Raw genomic sequence first — 21,362 nt, forward strand, 5'->3', positions numbered from 1 at the left:
TTTGTTAAATTTATTTCTAAATAAATTATCTAAATGTTTGGTGAGTCTCTACGAATGGCAGAGAGACCCTTTAGAAGAAGGGAGATGGCAAATGAGTGTGGCCGGGAGGGACACCGTCACAAAGGGAGGATGGGACAACAAAGAAAGGCCATGTCACAGAGAGGGAAGGAAAGTGTCAGCAGATACATCAAACTCCTGAGAGATTTGTGATCAGAGAGGAGACATCAGGTGCTTGAATTGGTTTGCTCCTTCTTCTTCCACCCTGCATCAGAGACAGTGCCAAGCTGGCCATCATATAATTGGGTTTTGAGCAGCGCTAGTCTCAAGACTGCTATGAGATCCTTGCTTCTTCCTCTAAGCCCCAGTTAAGGTTTCCGTCCAGCTGTCGTGGCCAAGGACACTTGGACTAAAGACTGGGACGGTTTGCAGCTTGATCCAACTAGCCCACTTCTGGCAAGATTCGTGCCTGCCATGAAGCCCTGTCTCATCTTCACTCTTCTAAGCACAGCTGGTGAGCAGCTGGCCTTGGCTTCCTGGAGAGGGATAGGTGGGGTGGGTCAGAAGGGGAAGTAGGTAGCCACAACTGAGTAGACAGGAAAACGTGGGCATTTCTTTCAATTAACTGTGGAAGGAAACAAAAGGAACCACTCCCTCTGCTGACTTATCCCATCGGGGGGCTTTCACAGTCCCTCTGAGCCCTGTGGTCATGGCGGGATAAGTCACTATATTGTCCCACTCTTTCCTGAGACTCAAGTGGGGGATTTTTTGGACTGCCACTTTTTCTGGCCAGCCACATCGCCCTCTGGGCAGGTGGACCCAGAGGAGTGTGCGGGGAAGGCAGGCAGGTCGGGTACACTAGAAGGCTTATATCCCTGCCCCGAACCTTTCCATCTCTCTCACTGCCAAAGTCAGGTGGTATGTAATTATGACTTTCTTGTTTATCTGGCAAAAGTTAGTTAAAAATAATGTTTTGAAAAAAAATATTGGTTTGAAAGGACTAATGCATCCCCCCCACCCCTTTTTGTAATATACCACACTGCCAATCAGGGTTTCTGATCAGCGCATGAGTTAGTCTTACAAAATTTTAATATATTTCCATCTCAAACACAGACATGTGTCAAGGTCTGTAATGCATATAGTTTTGGTGACATGTATGATTCCTTCTGATTTTTAAAATGATGTTTAAAATAATTTGTAGTCCCTGGTATTATCTTTTTTTCTTTTATTTATTTCCAGCATAACAGTATTCATTATTTTTGCACCACACCCAGCGCTCCATGCAATCCGTGCCCTCTATAATACCCACCACCTGGTTCCCCCAACCTCCCACCCTCCCGCCCCTTCAAACCCCTCAGATTGTTTTTCAGAGTCCATAGTGTCTCATGGTTTACCTCCCCTTCCAATTTCCCTCAACTCCCTTCTCCTCTCTAACTCCCATGTCCTCCATGCTATTTGTTATGCTCCACAAATAAGTGAAACCATATGATAATTGACTCTCTCTGCTTGACTTATTTCACTCAGCCTGGTATTATCTTTAAAAGCCTTAGGTCAGAGAACAACTACCCTAGCCAACTCTTGCCTCTCATTCTGTTTGACTCTCTTTCTACCTGTGACTCTATTAATTCTTTAGGAGTTATTCTGGCCACAGATTCTAAAGATGATGACCCGAACTTACCAGAAGATTTTACTATTCCATACATGGTCTATCTGCAGTCCAGATCAGAACCCTGTGTGGGGTCTCTCATTCACCCTGAGTGGGTACTGACAGCTGCCCACTGCCCTTTACCGTAAGTATCCCTTTGTTCCTGGGAGCTGAGAGGGATCTGTTTAAACAAAAGCAGGTCTGGGGGGGGCATCCCAACCACCCTTAATGGCATTCTAAGGGAACGGGAAAAGCAGAGAAGAGAGAGGATCTCCTTCTCAGTAGGAAAAATAACACCCATTTGGGTGGTTTAGGAGGAGATCAATAGGAAGGTATCAGGAGACTCTCTCATGGAGAATAAATAATATCCATTCATTCAACATATTATTAGGCATTTACTATGTCTAGGAACTGTTTAATGTACTGAGAAAAGAGCAAAGAAACAAGATGGAAATAAATTTTCTCTCCTGAAGCTTATATTCTGGTAGAGGGCGTAAGCCAAAACAAATAAACACCCCAAAATAAAACACCAAAGAATGGCAAGCTGTAACATACAGGAATGAAACCAGAGATCTGCTCTGGTTAAGGTGGTCATTTCAGGCCGCATTGAAGAGAGGAGACCAACAGGAAGAGGAGGAGGCAGCTGAATGCATAAAGCCTGGGAGAACATTCCAGATAGAGGGTACGTACAGTCCCTGAAGTAATGAAGGTATTTGGCCAACTTTAAGACCAGTGTGGCCTGTAGTGAGTAGGGGAATGCCTACAGAGTGAGGGAAGAGTCAGGCAGAAGCCACAGGACGCAGGCAACAGGAGAAGGACAAGGAAACAATGCACAAAATCCTGCTCCCCCTTGTAAATCTGCATCCCTGCTGTGACTGCATGAGAATGTGCTGTGTACCTGGGACCTATTTAGAGTTTCAAGAGTCTACAAGGCTCATTTAAAACTCAGTTCTCAGCCACCTGATCATTCAAGACCATTTATTCAAACACAGATGGACCCCCTGCTCCGCACATGATAAGACATACAAAGGAAAGATAGTTCGTCCCCTCCAAGAATGGGAGTTGGAAAATTCAATATTCTTTCCTTAGCCATATCTAGTGCATGAACTGTTTTTGGTAGGAAATGGTGCTTGTATCTGTGGCACAATTGGATTCCTGGTGATGAAGTGGGTGTGTTTGAATGTGTCCAGGAAATACAATGGAAAATCATAATGGGAATCCTGATAGACTAACAGCCTTGAGGATCGATGATAAAGAAGGCAGCACATTGCAAATATAGTGACATGGGCTTGAGAGGACCTAAGAATATCTAGAAATGAAGGGTATTATACACTTGCTCAAGAACTGCTTGAGACAACATGGTAAAGGCACATCTCTATTACTTACCCACTCAGATTTTCCAAATCTTAGTACCAATAATAAAACTAGACTGTACCAAGTGTGCTCTAGGTGACTGATACATGCCATATTTTATATATACACTGGCTCTAGACCCTAATACAACAACCCCGTAAACTAGTACAATTTGACAAACCAAAGCAAGTCACTTCAGTTTTCAGGAACGAGAGAGAAAATGAAGATGACTGGGGAGGTCACTTCTGACATTTGTTGCCATTCTGACAATTCTGTGACATTCTCTTTCCCAACACCCTGCCCTCTTTCTTCCACAGCATTAAAATCCGACTGGGAGTTTATCAACCCAGCATCAGAAATAAGAAAGAGCAGATACGGAATTACTCATTGATTATCCCTGCCCCTGAGTTCAAGGCACGATCTCTGGAGAATGACCTGATGCTGATAAAACTGTCCAAGCCTGCTGTACTCAACTCCCACGTGGGGACCATAGCCATATCTATGGAGCCCTTAACATTTAATGATTCCTGCTTTATCCCAACCTGGACTTGGAATGAATACAAAAACCGTAAGTGTTTGAGTCTGTGTTCTTCATCCTGAGGAGGTTTTGGAGCTGGGAAAAAAATGTGGAGGGATATACTTGAAGGGAATGCTTGCCATGAGGTAATGTTTTTGACCCTACAGTGATTATTGCCAGGACCTTATCCTACCAAGGTTGTAAGCCAAGAAATATCATTCAGAGACTGATACAGAGCAGCCAATCTGACACTAATGAGTGGACCACGCAGTAACTGCCCTATCTCTAGAATATTGAAGACCAGAGTCCAGGGAACTGAATTCAGGTAACAGTGGAGGAACTAGAAGTCCTAACCTAAGAACAGTATCAAGGTGTCCTGTGGGAAGCTGGCTTACTGTCTCATTGACAGCTGCTGAAAGTCCACCACGCAATTTATCCAACAGCACTGAGAAAACCAAAAACAAAACTTACAGCAAGGTGACAGAGGACACTTCCCATCCCCTGCCACAGACAACCCAGTCTATGTTGATGATGATTCGCTTAAGCAGACCCTGGGAGATGAGGGTAGCTGAGGGAGCTCTTCCCACCCACAGAGTGCAACTCTTATACCTACTGCTTTCCCCCAAATCTCCCCCTCATAGGTGGACACCAGGGCCTGCACAGGGGCATTGATTTTGATTATGACATACTGTTGGTGTGTCTCTGGCCTTGACCTACCTCTGAGAAAAATTGCCACAGACCCTGTTGCCGGCATGCATGCTTCCAGCCTCTGAACTCTCTTGGCATGGGCAGAGAAAATCCAGTCTCTGCAGGAGCATGTTTTACCAAGGGCACTTTATGAAGAAAGTTGCTTTCATACGCATTTGTTGGTTATTGGTGGGTCTTTACTACATGGGGCTGCTAAAAACCTGTCATACCCTCTTTAGGGATTGTCAAAGGATAATGGGACCACCACTCAATACCTGAAATGAAATGATAAAGCTAAATTTATTAATGATTATAGTAAGGAGGAACAAAGCTGAGCAGACACCAGTCTTACTGAGCAGAGCAGAGTACTGGGCCAAATGGGGTTTGGGGAAAGCTTTTGGTACAGAGATTGGAGGACTTTCAGAGGCCTGAAGGAGTTTACATCTGTAGGGGCGTGGCGGTTGTTCATTGTTTGGCACTTTCCGGCATATATCTTGCAGGAGGTCAGATTGGATGATTTTTTTTTTATTTTTTTATTACAGATTTTTATTTATTTATTTGACACAGAGAGAGAGAGATCACAAGTAGGCAGAGAGGCAGGCAGAGGGGAAGAGGGAAGCAGGCTCCCCGCTGAGTAGAGAGCACGATGTAGGGCTCCATCCCAGGACACTGGGATCATGCCCTGAGCCAAAGGCAAAGGCTTAACCCACGGAGCCACCCAGATACCCCCAGACTGGCTGATTTTACAAAGGAGACATTGATTGTCTTGTTGAAGCTGTGTTCACTGATGCAGTTGTCATGACATTAATCAGGTTTACACCCAGCACTGATGGCCCCAGAACAATCCATCTGTCCCATAAAAACAAATAAAAAGTGGGAATTTTATATTCTCAGTATTTGGCAGCTTCATTTTTAATTCAGAAGAAAATTTCTGGGAATCTAAGTGAATATATTTTCTTTTTTTTTTTTTTAAGAATTTATTTATTTATTTGACAGACAGAGATCACAAGTAGGCAGAAAGGCAGGCAGAGAGAGAGGGGGAAGCAGGCTCCCTGCTGAGCAGAGAGCCCAATGCGAGGCTCAATCCCAGGACCCTGAGATCATGACCTAAGCAGAAGGCAGAGGTTTAACCCACTGAGCCACCCAGGCCCCCCATGAATATATTATCTGAAAAAATTGAAGTTTATGATTTTTATCCTTGAGTTTCAAGTCTTATTCAAAGTAATTACAAAAGAATTTGTTACATACTGTTTGAAAACAAAATAAAATCATACAAAGGTTTTATCAGATGGGTTCTGCATGTCAGAATCATAGTGACAAACTAATTCTATAAGCTCTTTGGTGTAAGAGTTTGGATGTTTATTAGGAATTCATTATTTCAAGTGCTTGGTTACTTTCACCTTGTTTATGCTACACATTTCAATTCAAGGTTAAAAACCTAAAACTGAACATAATTCCCCTCTCTTTTTTGACTTGACACTTTCTGTTTTAGGACATCAGGTTGATACACTATCAGAAAAATCCTGCTCTGTAAGCAACACTAGGGTTAGTTTGTGCAATCTCTAATCTGTCTTTTGTTGCCTTCCTCCTTGTCTCTCCCACCAGAGATTAGAATTATATTGGTTAGAAATCTTGCATTCTGAGGTTAACAGTAGAGTAACAATTACAATGAGGGAGATGAACACTCTGACTTCTTTGGGGGAAATATATTCGTATCCTTATACACACACCTATAAATAATCCATTTATAAATGATCTATTTCATTAAAAAAGCAGCTTTAGACACATTACAAATAGTTTCTCCCTTTATGGTTAAATGTAAATGTAAAAATTAAATGATTAAATATAAAGAAGTTGACGTAGATGCCAAATATAAAGATTTCTTAGGGATAATGGGTTTGTGTCTGTTTTCATGGTCATTTATAATCTCTGGTGGGTTTTCAAAGGTTTCTGAATTAGGCCAAGGAGACGGAGAATGACAGATCTGTTGTCTGATGTAAGGGAAAACGTCGTGATCTGAATCTGCAGCTCTGACATAGATACCGAATGAGAAACCCCCAGAAGGATGGAATGTGTGCACAAAGTAGGGAGTCATCACAAGAGTATGTGTAACAAGCACAGTAACTGTGGACTTCATTTGTCTTTTTTTTCCCCACAGTTAGTGACCCTGACATCCTGACGTGGATAAACCAGCCTTCTCATCCCTTCAATTACTGCAACAATATGGTAGGAAATAGAATGGCAGTACACATCATGTGTGTGGGAAAACCTTTGAACATCATATCTAAAGTCAAGGTATTTTTCCTTTCTTCAGATAGAAAGATTGCAGGGGGTCCATGAAGAGGAGGGGTGATTGTAGAAAATCAAATGGTGCTCATCCAAAAGACCTGAAGTCCCTTTCTTCTCCCCCCAGGCCTTTGGGTTGGTCATTAATTCCTCTTCCCTCATTTTATAGTTCTCGGTAGAACTATTTGTCATTTCTCCTCCTGCCTGAACTCAGGTTGGGCTCAAGCTTGAACCAAGAAAAGTTAGATCTAGGTGGATGTGAAGAAAGGGTTGTTACCTTTCAAGAAAAATGAGTCTAGTCCTTTAGATGCCTCTGAGTCTATAATATGCCATGTCTTTGAATTTATTCTTTTTCCATGAGGACAAAGCAACATTGACCTCCTGTTCCCTCTCTCTGGCAGGAAGTCTCAGCTGCTCCAGCCATCTGCAATGGGAGGCTGCATGGAATCTTGTGCTGGGACAAAGGAAGTGTCACCCTGGGAAGTGAAGCGTTCTTCACAGAAGTCCATCACTATGCAAGATGGATCATGAAAACTATTAATACCCACTGAGGCACTCTGTTCCTCTGTCCCCCAGGGAAACATCTTCATGATTTCTGTACTGAATTCACAACTCTCTTGACCTTTCTTGTTCTTGGATAGAATCCAAATAGAAAACATTCAGTTAAAAAAAAAAAAGACACTAAGAACTCATGCTTTGACCGCCAGTCTCTTTATACCTTAACTGCCAGTATGATGAGAAATGTAGCAACGTGCCTGTCAAGTGTTCATCCCTTTCAAAAAGTATTGAGTTGTCAGCTCCTTAGCAGACATTGCATATGCTAGGGACACTTGAGAGACTATGACCTATGCTTGGCCATCAAGCAGCCAGTTATAACACCTTATGGCTATTGTTAAAATGGAGATAAGAAGTAAGTTTAAGGAAAGCAGAGGAAAAAAAAAAATCCAGGTGTCACGCGAGAGGGCATTTCACCAAATAGGCAGACAAATTAGGAGAGAATATTGTAAATCTGAGGGAACAGTTAAGTCAGTCAGCAAGGACAAAAATGTGGCATGTTCTGGAAAATATAACTAAATAAATAATACTGGAGGGTAGAAAGTAAATTGTCTGCAGGGGAGGAGGCAAGATGTGATAAAAGATTATTATTTATAGGTGAGCAAGGTTTAGATTGTGAAGGGCCTGAACTGTTTGGTGAAGGAATTTAGATTTTATCCTGTTGGGATCAGAGGGAGGTGTCATACTCTATGGTAGAACCTCATCAAATTTCTGAATTGGGAGATAGTGAAGAAGCAGAACCTGTAGAGTTTACACGTATTGACTGTGAGTAGAAAGAGAAGTGTCTGGAATAATGCCCAAGTTTCTGACTTGGACATCTGCGTAGATGAGGGTTCACAAACATGCAGAAAACCAATATTTTCATGTGTAAAGGGTCAGAGCACAATCATGAGCAGGAAAGACAGGCATGTTATACATAAGATCCTTGAAGGACATGGAGGTGATCATGTCTAGCACACAGCTGGAGACAAAGATCTAGATCTTAGATAATGTCTGGGCAATGACAATAGGGGAGTTATATATTTATGGGTGGTAGCTGTGGACTTCAGCAGAGCTCTGTGCTAGTGGGAAGAGCTCTGAATGATGCTCAGTCTCTCTCTTGCCCTAGCATAGAGTGGAGTGACGTAGACCATCCAGGACCCACTGACCAAGACATCTAAAAATATGGAATTGAAAGGATTCCAAGTCACCCAAAAGTATGGGTCTACAGTGAGAAGCCATGAAGTCACAAATAGGGGAGTGGCAGTATGATATGAAGTCATCTATTAGGAAGGGAAAGGGGATCAGAGAGGGTCAGTGAGTTTAGAGAGAATGATGACACGGAAAGAAAAGACTCTACAAAGAGGGAAGAGATTTGGCATTCCATCCCATGAGAGTGGGGGTGAATCCATGCAACTGTAGAGATTGCAGGGGAGGGGAGAAAGGTTGTTTCCAAGACACTGATATACTCTGCTTTTCTTCCTCCACCAAAGCAAAAATATTAAAAAAAAAAAAAAAAAGCTGGATTATGACTAAGCCCATTTTTTCCTGACACATAAACAAAAAGAATCAAATTCTCAACTTGGGATACACTAAGGCCAAGTTTAATTCAAGATGTTTCCTTTTCTTGTAATTCTTGGCCATCCAAAGCACAAGTCCCTCTGTTTGCCTGTCTTCTCAGGCAGCCTTGCTCCTAGTTTCTCCCTGCTTCCTGTCTCTGATTCACTCACTACCCAATACCCTTTGTCCCCTTTACTGAATCAGATTCATATTATTCCAGAGTTTTTAATAAAATGATCATCTGATCATTTCTAAATTATGTCTTCAACACATAAACTGGCAATCCTGAATTTCCCAAGTCACTCTCTGTACAATGTTTCCTAATGGCCACCTCAAGCATTCTCCTCCTCCTCTGGCCATCAGTGCTTCATCTTCAGTGAATGACGTCCAACTAGGAGGTTGAAACCATCGATGATAATTTCAACTTTCCTACCTCCCACTCTGCAAACATACTTTGTGCTTTTCTTCCTCATTCTTTTGGATCTTCTCTGGAAGTGAGGCCCTATTGTCTCCAGCATTTACCCTCACTTATGATATGGATCCCTTCTCCTCTGACTTCCTCATGGACGGCTCTACTGAGCATCTCTACTTCTTTATATTTTTCCACTTCCCCTATCTATTGACTTTTTCCTATCACCATTGAAACAAAATAAATCCTAGTCCATCTAAAATACGGACCCCAAGGATGTCCTCCCTTGATCTGCTCTCTGGTTGCCTCCTGGGTTTTCTTTGTAGGCAGTGCCTACTTGATAATTCCTGAACAGTCTGCTCTGGAGGATTCTTCTTGGTCTGTCTTCACTCTCTTTCATACATGCTCTTCTCTTTTGAGTCTTCATTCAACTTCCCAGAGGCTTTTCCCCCATCTCTTTATTTGATTAACTTCTACTCATCCTTTAAACCTCGAATATCACTTCCTCAAGGAGGTCTTCTTCTGACCCTTATGTTAGGGTCCCTGCTATATGTGCTTCTATCTCCCTTTCCTTCCATCATTCTGACATTCATGATGTCAGGTTTTCTTACACCCATTTTCTCTGTTAGACTTTATCATCTCATCTTCCTTACCACTAAATCATCAATAGCTAATAAAGTGCTGGTACACAGTATGCATTTGTATTGGTTTTCTATTGCTGCATAAAAACATTGCCACAAATTGAACAACTTAATAGAGCACATATTATCTCACGGTTTCTGCAAATCAGGAGTTCAAGCATGGCTTAGGTGTGTCCTCCATTCAGGGTCTAACAAGAGTCTGAGGTAAGAATTTGCTTCCAGGCTTATTCAGGTTGTTGGCAGAATTCATTTCCCTCTGGTTGTATGATATCAGATACTCACTTTTTGTGGGCTCTCCCCTGAAAGCTGCTCTCAGGTCTTGAAGCTATCCTTAGTGCAGAGAGGTCATCCATACACAGTTCTTTGCCACTTAGGCCTCCTCAGTGTGTCTGTTCGTGACCCCATGCCAGTGGGAAGAATCTCTATTGTGCATGCTAGCAAGGTGGATGTGTATATGTGTGTGTATACACAATGTTAATATTCTCTATCAATGTAATTATCAAAATGAAATCCCATAATTTTGCCATATTCTATTAGTTCAAAGGAAGTCACAGGTCTCACACCCATGGAAAGGAAATTGCAATAACCCCACTGGGGTTTGTCCAAAATATTCAATAGAATTTCATAAAATAATAAATTTATTGGATCCCTATCTCTCACACAGTAAGGACTTATGCAAGGCTTATATATGCAAGGCTTACATAATAAGACTTTTCATTATATAATTCCTGTTTCTTTCTCTACCCGGTTAACACTTCTGCTGTAATACATGGTTGCTATTCCACAAACACACCATGTTGTTTCACATATTCTTGCATTTACAGAAGACTTGCCCTCCTTTTGAATTATTTTTTCTCTTCTTTTTATGCCAGACAAGCTCCTTCCCCTTCTCTAAGACCCAGGTAAAGTATAATTTTTTAGAAACTCTTTCCTTTCACACAGTATACACTCAAGAAGTATCTTTAACCTTGTGCTCAAAGCACATAATTCAATTAAAAAAAAAACAAACAAAACTTTTCCCACATTAGGAAACAAAGCAGATGAGAATAGGGAAAAAAGGAGAGAGAGAGTCAAACCAAGAAGCAGACTCATATCTACAGAGAACAAACTGGTGGTTACAGAGGGGAGAGAGTGAGACCTGGGTAAAAATAGACAATAGGGATTAAGGAGGGCCCTTGCTATGATGAGCACTAGGTGATGTATGGAAGTATTGAGTCACTATATTTTACACCCGAAACTAATATTACACTGCATGTTTATTAACTAAAGACTTAAAATTTTCTCCCACATGTTATTATAAAAAATTTTAAACATGCAATGAGGCTGAAGGAATTTTACAGTGTATACCTATATCCCCGGAGTAGTCTACCACTAAGCAGTCTGTTGTTGTTTTTTTTAATATCTTGCACTGATGTAGTATAACCATTATAGCAGATGAACCAATACTGATACGTTCTTAGTAACCAAAGTCCATAGCTTATGTTAGGGTTTGCTCTTTATGTTATATAGTATTATGGGTTTGGACAAAGGCATAATGTCATGTATCTGCAATTAGACTATCATATGGAATCATTTTACTTCCCTAAAAATGCCCCATGCTCTTCCTGTTCACTCTTCTCCCCATAACCCCAAATTCTGGCCACCACTCATCTTTTTACTGCCTCCATAGTTTGCTTTTCTTCAAAATGTCATAAATTGGAACCATTCAATATATAATACTTTTAGAACTGGCTTCTATCACTTAGTAATATGCATTTAAGGATTCTCTATGTGTTTCATCTTTTTTTTTCTTTTATCTCTTGATAGCTTGTTTTTTAAAAATCACTGAATAATACATTTTCCAGTGTGGATACACCACATTTTGTTTATCCATTTATCCATCTTGGTTGCTTCCAAGATTTGGTAATTATGACTAAAGTTGTTGTAATTATTCAGGTGTAAGATTCTGTGGACATAAGTTTTTAGTTCATTCAGTTAATAACCGGGGGAGTGATTGCTGGCTCATATGGTAAGATTATGTTTAGATTTTAAGAAACCACCAAACCATCTCCCAAAGTGGCTATACATTTTGTATTCCTACCAGCAATAAATGAACATTCTTGCTGTTTTACAGCCTCACCAACATTTGGTGTTCTTGGTCTTAAACTTTATTCTACCATTCTACCAGGTGTGTAGTGGTATCTTATTGTTGCCTTAATTTGTAATTTCCTAATGTATGTTGAGAATCTTTTCCTATATTACTTGTCATCTATACTTCCTCTTTGTTGTTGTGGAATGAACTGTGTCCTCCCAAAATTCCTATGTTGAAACCATAAACCCCAAAGTGATTGTATTTGGAGATAGGTCCTATAAGGAAATAATTTGGGAGAAATGAGGTCCTAAGGGTGGGGCACTGTTCTGATAGGATTAATGTCCTTATAAAAAGAGACACCAGAGAGCTGTATACATAAATACAGAGGAAGTACTGCAGGAGGATACAGTAGCCTACAAAGCCAGGAAGAGAGCTCTCACCAGAAACTGAATTTGCTGGCACCTTGATCATGGACTTTTAGCTTCCAGAACTGTGAGAAAATAAATGTAAGTTGTTCAAGATCCCCAGTCTATAGTATTTTGTTATCATAGCCTCAACAGACTAATGCATTTGGGACAGTATCTGTTCAGATATTTGGTGCACTTTTAATTGGGTTATTCATGTTCTTGTTGTTGAGTTTAAAGATCTCCTTATATATTTTGGATCCAAAATCATGTAACGGACAACGTGTTTTGCTAATATTTCCACCTAGACAATGATATCGGTGGAGTTTTAGCTCTGAACGCTTTGTTTTGCAATTGCCTTCTTATGAACCTATCATTCCCACTGGTCTATAGGCTCTCTGAAAGCAGAGCAGTGTCTTCACCTTTAGGCATCCTCTACAGTGAGCACAGAGCCTAGCACAAGTCAGACACATAATATAAATTACTGCCAGCTGTTTGAATAAATAAGTGGATGAACAGTATCATGAAAGGAAAAGCTGATCTATCTCAAGGAGGGTTTCAGTGTCAGGCAGAGGGGTCAGACCAGCACCAGCTGGCTGGGTTATGGCCGTTGGAGACAAATGTCTGTGTCACACAACCAGGGGTTAGCATCACACAGATGGGAGGGGTCACTGTCTTGAAGGACCTGATTTCAGAGTTTGACAAAGGGTGGACCAGAGAAGAGGGGGCTGGGAAACACTCTGAGCTCCAACATCTCTCAGATTAGGTATGTTTTCCCCTGAAAAGGGAAAGTAAAATGCTGAATTCCAGATCCATTCTCTGTCAGGGACCAAATCACCTGCTCTCCATTCTTGTCCCTCTGAGACCTGACATCATTCCCTAGTCTGACCAATGGACATCTCTTTGGGAGCTGAAACCTGCCACTAAAGGAATTCATGTTTTTGTTTTCAACCCTGAAACCCCTTCTTGCTGTATCTTACTGAGTCCTTTTCCACCCCGCCTCTGCATCCTTTCCAGAGACCCTAGGCTGAACTTCATCCTTTGAAAAGGCTTTTGAAATCAATATGAAGTTTATCTTCTTCTGGGCTCTCTTGAACCTGCCTGGTGAGTATCTTCACAATTTTTTTCTTTACTTGACAAAGAGAGATCCTAGGGGAATCATGAAAGATAGACAGATACAGACAGGAGGCATGTTCCAGACTACAAGTGTATAGAACCGACTTTCCCTCAGCACTGCCACTGCTCCCATCAGCTTTCCACCGGTGACACTGCCTGCCTGCCTCACCTCAGCTTTATTGCTCATATGCTCTTCTGGAAATATGGACATTAAAATCCAAATACCAAACCCTAATACCAAACCAAACAGCTTTATTGCTTGCATGCTCTTTGGGGAGGCATGGACACTGAAACCCTAATACCAGGGAAGACTGTGACCCAACTCTGGGCCCATCCGGAATGGGACTTCTCCCCTCAGGAGTGAATGAGAAGCAGAGGCAGGGGTTGAAAGCAGAGGTTCAACTAACAGACACAGCAGAGCATTCAAGGGTTTTTGGTCTCGTCCTTACAGGTTCCAGTTACTCAAGCAAAAACCTTGGAGGCATTCATAAAATCTTTCTCTCACACCCCACATTCAATCTGTTTGGAAAATTTTGTTGGTTCTATCTTCTAAATATACCCCAAATCCAATCACATCTCACCACCTCCACTGTTCACAATGGCCAAGACACTATCATCTCCCTGGATTATCACATAAATCCCCTAACAGGCCTCTCTGCTTTCTACCTCTACACTCAACATTTCTCAATAAGGAAATGACCATCACTGCCTTACACAAAACCCTGATGCTGTTCCACATTCCTTCAGAAGAAAGTCCCACATCCTTATGAGGCTTTACAAAACTCTGTATCATGATCTTGCCTCCATCCTTTCCTGCTCTTCTCCCCTTCACCTGCCACGCCAGCCACACTGGCTTTTATGATGCTCCATAAAAAAGTCTCAGGATGGGGCGCCTGGGTGGCTCAGTGGCTTGAAGCCTCTGCCTTTGGCTCAAGTCATGGTCCCAGAGTCCTGGGATCGAGCCCTGCATCGGGCTTTCTGCTCCTCAGGGAACCTGCTTCCTCTTCTCTCTCTGCCTGCCTTTCTGCCTACTTGTGATCGCTCTGTCAAATAAATAAATAAAATCTTAAAAAAAAAAAAAGTCTTAGGACTCTTGCTCCAACTGTTTCCTCTGGCTGGATCCCCATCCCCCAGATATCTGATGATCTAACTCCCCCACCTTCATTTCATTGGTCATTTCTCATCCTGTCCACAAGGCTTACCTAAACTGACTACTGTGTAATATTTCAGAATGCCCCACCGCACACATGCACATCTCTGTACTGCTTTTTCCTCTTTCTCTATTCTACTATTTTTCCTCACAGCACCAATCACCTTGTAATACACTAGACCATTTACTTATGTTTTGTGTCTACTGTTATAGAATGTCTTCTCTCATCAGAATATACAAGAGCAGGGGTATTTCTCTGCTTCATTCTGGGTATTTCTCTGCTTCATTCTGTGTAAACCCCTGTAACAGAGCCTGACATATACGAGGTGCTCACACTTAACCTGTTGAATTATCTCCCTCTCCTCAGATTGTGAGAACAGTTGGCCCGTTCTTTAAAATGGCAGTTATATTGTTTTGCCTTGCATTGTTGTAGGGAGAAAGGGATGGGACTGGTAAAAGCATTCTTAAAAAAGTATAAATACTAAGTTCTCCAGGAGTTGATTTAACATATGTTCACTGAATTGTAGAAGATATTTAAGAAAACCTACATTTTAATCTGAAAAATATTTATTGACAATAAAAGGGAAGCCCCTTTAGTTTTGAAATTGATATGTTTCTATCATTTTATTCATGTTTTTAGAAGAAAGTAAGCCAGTTTGCAAATTTAGCTTACAGAAAAAGGTACTGGGGAGAAGGGTAGGAACTTAAACGTATTAAGTAATTTTCCTTTGTTTTATTCTAATGATCTCTGCTAAAATTTCAGAATTTCCTGTCTATTTTTCTCTTTCCAGTTGCTCTGGCTTTTGATCCAAATTACCGAAATGATATCACTCCCCCATACCTGGTCTACCTGAAATCTGATTACTTGCCCTGTGTTGGAGTTCTGATCGACCCCCTTTGGGTGATCACAGCCGCACACTGCAACTTACCGTGAGTAATAAGCCCCCAATGCCACTTTGTGCTTTGGATTCTCTGGTTGGGCAGAGACCCGCCTCCCTGCCTGGTGCCACTGCCCAATGAAGTGGGGTTAGGGAGGCTTTCTGGGGACATGTTCAGTAGTAGAGAATAAGGTCTGTGGGAGGGGGCTAATAAAGGCTCATAAGGATGAATAAATAATCTCTGCCAAGTCTTCTCTCAAACAACTACATTGTTCCAGAAAGCTTCAGGTGGTGTTGGGGATTACAAATCCATCAAATGACAATGAAAAGGATATACAAGTAGTTGGCCATGTGAAGATGATCCAACATCCATACTTCTCAACCACTTCTATTGAGCATGACCTCATGTTAATCAAGCTGGGAGAAAGTGTTGAACTTAATGACTATGTGAAACTGGTCAACCTGCCTGAAGAACCTGTCCATGAAGGAACCATGTGCATGGTCTCCACATGGGCCTACAACCGATGTGATGACTGTGAGTGACCTCAAGATAATCCTTTTCTCCCAGAGTAGGACACATTCTTTCCCTTCTCTACTCTTGGCTTCTGAATTCTTCCCAGTGAGGCTTCTTTCTAACCTCTTAATTCATCCTTGTCATCTCTTTTCCCGTTTTCTATACCTCACTAAAGGAGTCCTTCAAGCATCCCCCCCCCCACTGTATCCTGCTATCATCTTTGTTTCCAGACATGATAGAAAAGATGTTAGTGCAAAGAAGACATTTGTATTCTAGTCCTAATTTGCTGGGTAACGGTTGGCCACTTTGTCTTTGGAGCATCAATTTTCTGAACTCCAAAATGTGTTACAAACTTATCAGATGTTTTCAAACCGTTCTAGGCAATAAAGAGAATTAAAGCCTTGAAAGAAGGAGAAATAATATGCATGTTTTAAACATAAGATAAACATATAATACTGTGCTAAATCAGGCAGAATTTCTGTATGCAAGATTGTGATACAAAAATAAATATGAAAAGTTTAAGAAAAATATTTCTGAGGGGTGCCTGGTGGCTCCTTCGGTTAGGCATCTGCCTTCAGTTTGGGTCATGATCTCAGGGTCCTGGGATCGAGTCCCACATCAGGCTCTCTGCTCAGTGGGGAGTCTGTTACTCCCTCTGTCTCTGCACCAACTTGTGCTTGCTCTCTCTCTTTCTCTCAAATAAATAAAATCTAAAAAAAAAAGCAAACTAATGATGTACTACATGGTGGCTAACAACATAATAAAAAAAGAGAAAAATATTTCTGAAACATTTTTCACTGGCAACATTCTGAACATTCACTCATTTCTTTACAAAATTAAAAAACAACTACCATTTGTAACAGTGGAGACTCTCCATATAATCTGAACCTCCTGAAATACATGTTCAATCTCAGTTTTCTTCTACCTCACATGCTTCAATTCCATGAAAAAACTTTGAGCAAATTAAGACAGCTTTTTCTCTTCTAAGTTTTGAGCCTGTCTGCCCACTATCCCATTCTAATATTTTATAAATTCGAAACCACTATCTGTAGCTATTAATAAAGAGAGTAATGGCTATGGGAGAAGGAAGGGCTGACTATAAGGAAAAGGGAACTATGGTCTGAATGTACTATATAGTTCTATGAGAGACCTTTAGGAAGAACTATTAGTACAATTTAGCTCCTGAGTAAGTTGTTTTTGTATTTAATATTCATCATTGTTATATACCATAGTATGAAGAAAGGAGATTCATGTTGATCAAGCCTGTTAGATTACACCCATCCATTTACCCTGACTCTATATTTATAAAAGTCAGGATAGAAGGATAGAAGTCACGTTTTCTAACTGTGCTGCCATTGTCCCAAACGTTTTAAACTGTTCTTTTCAGACCTTGAGGTACACTTCCTCGAATATATCAAAAATGCAGAAATTCTTTTTTCCCAGCTTTATTGAGGTATATAATTAAAAAATAAAGATTATATAGATTTAAGATGTATAGTGTCATATTCATATATATATATATATATGCACACCCATAGCACAGAGACACACACATACAAATATAGTACATATACATATAGTATATATAGTGTATATGTAGTGTATGTACATATATTGTGTGTGTGTGTATATATGTATATATAAATATATATAATGTGAAATGATGCCCCCAGTCGAGCTAATTGTCTATCACTTCAGATATTTACCTTATGTATATGTGTGTGGTGAGAGTATTTAAGATCTACTCTCTTAGAAAGTTTTAAGTACATGGGGCCCCTGGGTGGCTCAGTGGGTTAAGCCGCTGCCTTCAGCTCAGGTCATGATCTCAGGGTCCTGGGATCGAGTCCTGCGTCAGGCTCTCTGCTCAGCAGCGAGTTTGCTTCCCTCTCTCTCTCTCTGCCTGCCTCTCTGTGTACTTATGATCTTTCTCTGTCAAATAAATAAATAAAATCTTTAAAAAAAAGTTTTAAGTGCAGAGTACAGTATTATTAACCATAGCCACCATGCTGTACGTCCAATCTCCAGTACTTAGTCATCTAATAACTAAAGTTTGTACTCTTTGATCAACAACCCTCCCCACCATATCTTCCACCCACCAGCCTCTGGCAACCACCATTATATTCTCCATTTCTGTGAGTTTGGCTTTTTTTAGATTCCATATAGAAGTGAGATTATACCGTCTTGGTCTTGCTTCATCTGGCTTATTTCACTTAGCATTCTGTCCTCTATACAAGTAGAAATGTTTTGTCCTGTGAGTGTTAATTTGAGTTTTGAAAATAAATGTCCCCCTGGTGAGCAGTACGTTTGACTCATCTGGGTTATGACACTTCTGTCAAAGAGAGATACAACTTACCCCCACCCCACCTCCAAAATTCAGTTTATTTTGATCTGGCTAATGAAGTAATCTTTTTTTTTTAATACTTTTTAGCAGATACTGAGTTTTTCTGATCTGACAAATTAAAACTAGATTCTCTCTAGAATCTAGAAATTTCAAAGTAAAAGAGATGTTATTTAAGGGTACAAACTTACAACTAGTAGAGAAATAAGTCTGGGAGACCTAATGTATAACATAATGAATACAGACAACAATATCATATTATAATCAAACTTTCTAAGAGACTAGATCTTGATTACTTCCACCACAAAAAAGAAATGATAATTATATGACATGATAGAGGTGTTAACTATAGCTACAATAGCAATCACATTACAATCTATAAATATATCAAATAAATATTTTTCACACCTTAAACTTATACATTGTGATATGTCTTATATATTTCAATAAAAAATTTAAAAGGAGACTGATGAATTTAAACTGTGGGACAAATAATAAACGTGAAAGCTCAAAAACTAAAATAAAATAACAAAGAATTCCATGTTAAGGCTATTCTTTAAATTTTACTTTTAAGATTTATTAGTTTATTTGAGGGAGAGAAAGAGAAGGAGGGTGTACTTGCAAGGCTTTGGGGAGGGGCAGAGGGAGAGAGAATTTAAAGCAGACTCCACACTGAGCACAGAGCCTGAAATAGAGCTCGATCTCATAGCCCTGAGATCACCACCTGAGCCGAAACCAAGAGTTGCATGCTTAATTGACTATACCACCCAAGCACAGTCAGTTAAGCATTTAGAGTTGTTAAAGTAATTGATTTCATTGCAGAGATGTCTCATATTTTGCATTATCACTTCCAGGAATTTAGCCTCTTTTATAAAGAGATAAACATTTGTATCATGAGAAATGGTTAATCTGATCATTTCCTACTATCCAGCCAGCCCCATCTGTGATTTCTCTCAGTGTTTGATCTCGTGTCCTTTCTTCCAGAAGAAGAAAGGTGCTGAAAAAGAGCGCAAGGAGAAAAGGAGGTTTGTTATCTACTAACTCTTAAGGAAGTTGTACACCTTTCTTTTCTCTAGCCAAGGAGCCCAACTCACTACAGAATGTGAACATCTCCATAGTCTACAGGAATGAGTGCCTTGAGGCCTATAAAACTTACAGGATCGAAGATAGTATGCTATGCCTGGGCATCATTCCAGGAAGGAGGCAGCCCTGCAAGGTAATGTACTCTCAGTGCCTTCGGTTTCCCATTTTATTTCTTGTGTCTTTTGCCAGAAAGATAAGATAACCCTATATTCCTTTTGTTCTGGCAGGAAGTCACAGCTGCGCCAGCAGTCTGCAATGGGGTACTTCAAGGAATATTGACTTTTTTGGATGGATGTGTTTTGAGAGCTGATGTTGGCATCTATACCAGAATCTTTAAATACATGTCCTGGATTAGAAATACAATGGGAAACTACTGAGCTGCCACAGCAGGAAGTCTAGATCATGTGACACAGGCTGTCCCTATGTCCAGCCTCACACTGAAGCCTAAATAGATGCTCTCGGTCGCACCAGCATGCCTGTGTTCCTTCTGCTCAACAGAGTGGATGATTTGTACGTCCCCATATTGTGACTATACATGACAACCCTTCTTCCACCCCTTTTGACAAAGATGACAAATACCATACCCCTTAGGCAGTTGAAGTTTAGGTAGTAGGGATTGTATTCTAACAAAGGGATCATTGACCCATTGAAAAAGGCCACTAAGCCATTTGAGGTGACAAAACCCTTATCTACTTGCATTGAGTTAACATGTGCTTTTGGCAAGTTACACATGCCGGAAGGGAAAAAGGCAGCCTGACAAAGAATGAGCTAACTAGAAGCATGAGTGAGAGAAAAGGTTTCTGGGAGGGAACCTGTAAGAAGTATTACACTTATTTTCTCCTTGCCCATATGACTCTCAGCACCAGCCATAGATCCCGGTCATTCATTCTGCAGGGCTCTGGGTAGAGACTTGAGTTGTGAGAGGTTAATACAAAAGTGAACTGGAACATAGGACCCAGCAGATGAAACACGGAGTCTGGGCCAGATTGTCAACACCTGCTTGCCCTTTCTATTACGCTGGCTGCTACAGGGACTCCATTCTCTCCAACTGTTATTCTTGCATTTTTCTTCCTCTCTTTTCACCTCACCCCTGCAGCTAGCTCCAGTTCCCAACAGAGAGTTTTCACTGACAGTGACTGAGGATCAAAATCTCAGAAACCAAACTGCATTTTAGAGGGTTTTGCCTGTGGCCACTACAGGTGGACTGTTGAAAACTTACAGTCTAGCTAGAGGACAAGGGAACTCCTCTCAGGAAGCAAGTTCCAGCAGTAAATCGTGTCCTTTCCAGGATTTGAAAACCTCTTGGTAAAGCCTCGCTTGCAGCGCTCAAAAGCAACCCTTTGTGTATGAATTACTAAGGCAAATGTGAGAGCTTCACCTTTATGCGTGTTATTAACTGACATTTTAGCTATGGGAGAAACAGATGGTTTTTGCAAGAGAGCACCTCATACTGTGGAGATATTCCCCACCTTAAAATGAAGCTATGATTTCAGAAGTTATCCTAGTCTCTTATAAGCTAGTTGATTCTAGGTGATGAAGCTTATGTCAAGTTCACTGAATTCCATAGGCATCAGCCTACTGTCACACCACTATCACTGTACAGTGACTTCCATGGTTGGGAAACATTCTTCTGTTGTGGGGTATATAAGGCATTCAGTTAATTTAAGGATGGTGGTGCTGGGAAGATAGCAGGAAATGGAAAATCCAAATCTAGACTTATCATTCTCAGTGAGGACAATAGCTATTCCTTCCATGCTGAAAGGGACTACTAGGGTACCTAGGGTATAGTACTACATCAGGACTGTATCAGGGCTGAGTCACTGACACGGACACATTGTATCTGTAGCAGTAGTAGTAGTGAGGTGAGACTTTTAGGAAGTCCTTGTATATGCTCCATATGGTCCCATTATTTGTTTATGAAGTCACTAAAAAACCCTTGAGAAAATGAAGGACTTTAGAACACACCTGCTTACCTGAACTGTTATTAAAGTTTACAGAATTGAAAGCATTTTGGTGAGAATTCTTATGGGATATAATATTCTCCTGCTCCAAGCCTACCCTGAAAAATCCTACCAAAGAATTTTTCTCCAAATAGCTAATCCCTGTTCCTTCCATCTTCCTCCCTCTGAGTGCCTGTCAAGGTAGGCCAGAGACAACTCCCAAGAAATTCACATAAACC

General features: G+C 40.8%; 2 protein-coding genes and 1 long non-coding RNA gene across 3 annotated transcripts in view; 2 read left to right on the plus strand and 1 right to left on the minus strand.

Annotated features, from left to right (window-relative positions):
- The window catches only part of LOC309844614, a 106,338-nt gene that overhangs the window by 78,589 nt on the left and 6,387 nt on the right, over positions 1 to 21,362 (minus strand). The gene's annotated exons all lie outside the window — the stretch shown is intronic.
- Positions 211 to 7,164, plus strand: LOC309844613 (putative inactive serine protease 58). Its single transcript, XM_082691713.1, has 5 exons — positions 211 to 511; positions 1,631 to 1,787; positions 3,313 to 3,563; positions 6,358 to 6,494; positions 6,887 to 7,164. The coding sequence occupies exons 1-5, from the start codon at positions 472 to 474 to the stop codon at positions 7,034 to 7,036; spliced, it is 735 nt and encodes a 244-aa protein (XP_082547839.1). The 5' UTR covers positions 211 to 471; the 3' UTR covers positions 7,037 to 7,164.
- LOC309845779 (putative inactive serine protease 58) lies at positions 12,806 to 19,686 on the plus strand. The gene is made up of 6 exons (XM_082694133.1): positions 12,806 to 12,870; positions 13,122 to 13,208; positions 15,162 to 15,300; positions 15,527 to 15,783; positions 19,177 to 19,316; positions 19,411 to 19,686. Exons 2-6 carry the CDS (start codon positions 13,169 to 13,171, stop codon positions 19,558 to 19,560), a joined length of 726 nt encoding a protein of 241 aa, XP_082550259.1. The 5' UTR covers positions 12,806 to 12,870; positions 13,122 to 13,168; the 3' UTR covers positions 19,561 to 19,686.

Source organism: Mustela nivalis, assembly GCF_964662115.1.
Source record: "Mustela nivalis genome assembly, chromosome: 12".
In the NCBI taxonomy this organism is placed as follows: Eukaryota; Metazoa; Chordata; class Mammalia; order Carnivora; family Mustelidae; genus Mustela; species Mustela nivalis.

Bases quoted from the DNA above. Each gene is read 5' to 3' on its own strand.
- LOC309844613 (XM_082691713.1), top strand. From the start codon at position 472: ATGAAGCCCTGTCTCATCTTCACTCTTCTAAGCACAGCTG. The intron at 1,788-3,312 runs GTAAGTATCCCT...TTTCTTCCACAG, and splicing joins GCTGCCCACTGCCCTTTACC to CATTAAAATCCGACTGGGAG. The intron at 3,564-6,357 runs GTAAGTGTTTGA...TTTTCCCCACAG, and splicing joins TTGGAATGAATACAAAAACC to TTAGTGACCCTGACATCCTG.
- LOC309845779 (XM_082694133.1), top strand. From the start codon at position 13,169: ATGAAGTTTATCTTCTTCTGGGCTCTCTTGAACCTGCCTG. The intron at 15,784-19,176 runs GTGAGTGACCTC...TCTTTTCTCTAG, and splicing joins CTACAACCGATGTGATGACT to CCAAGGAGCCCAACTCACTA. The intron at 19,317-19,410 runs GTAATGTACTCT...TTGTTCTGGCAG, and splicing joins GAAGGAGGCAGCCCTGCAAG to GAAGTCACAGCTGCGCCAGC.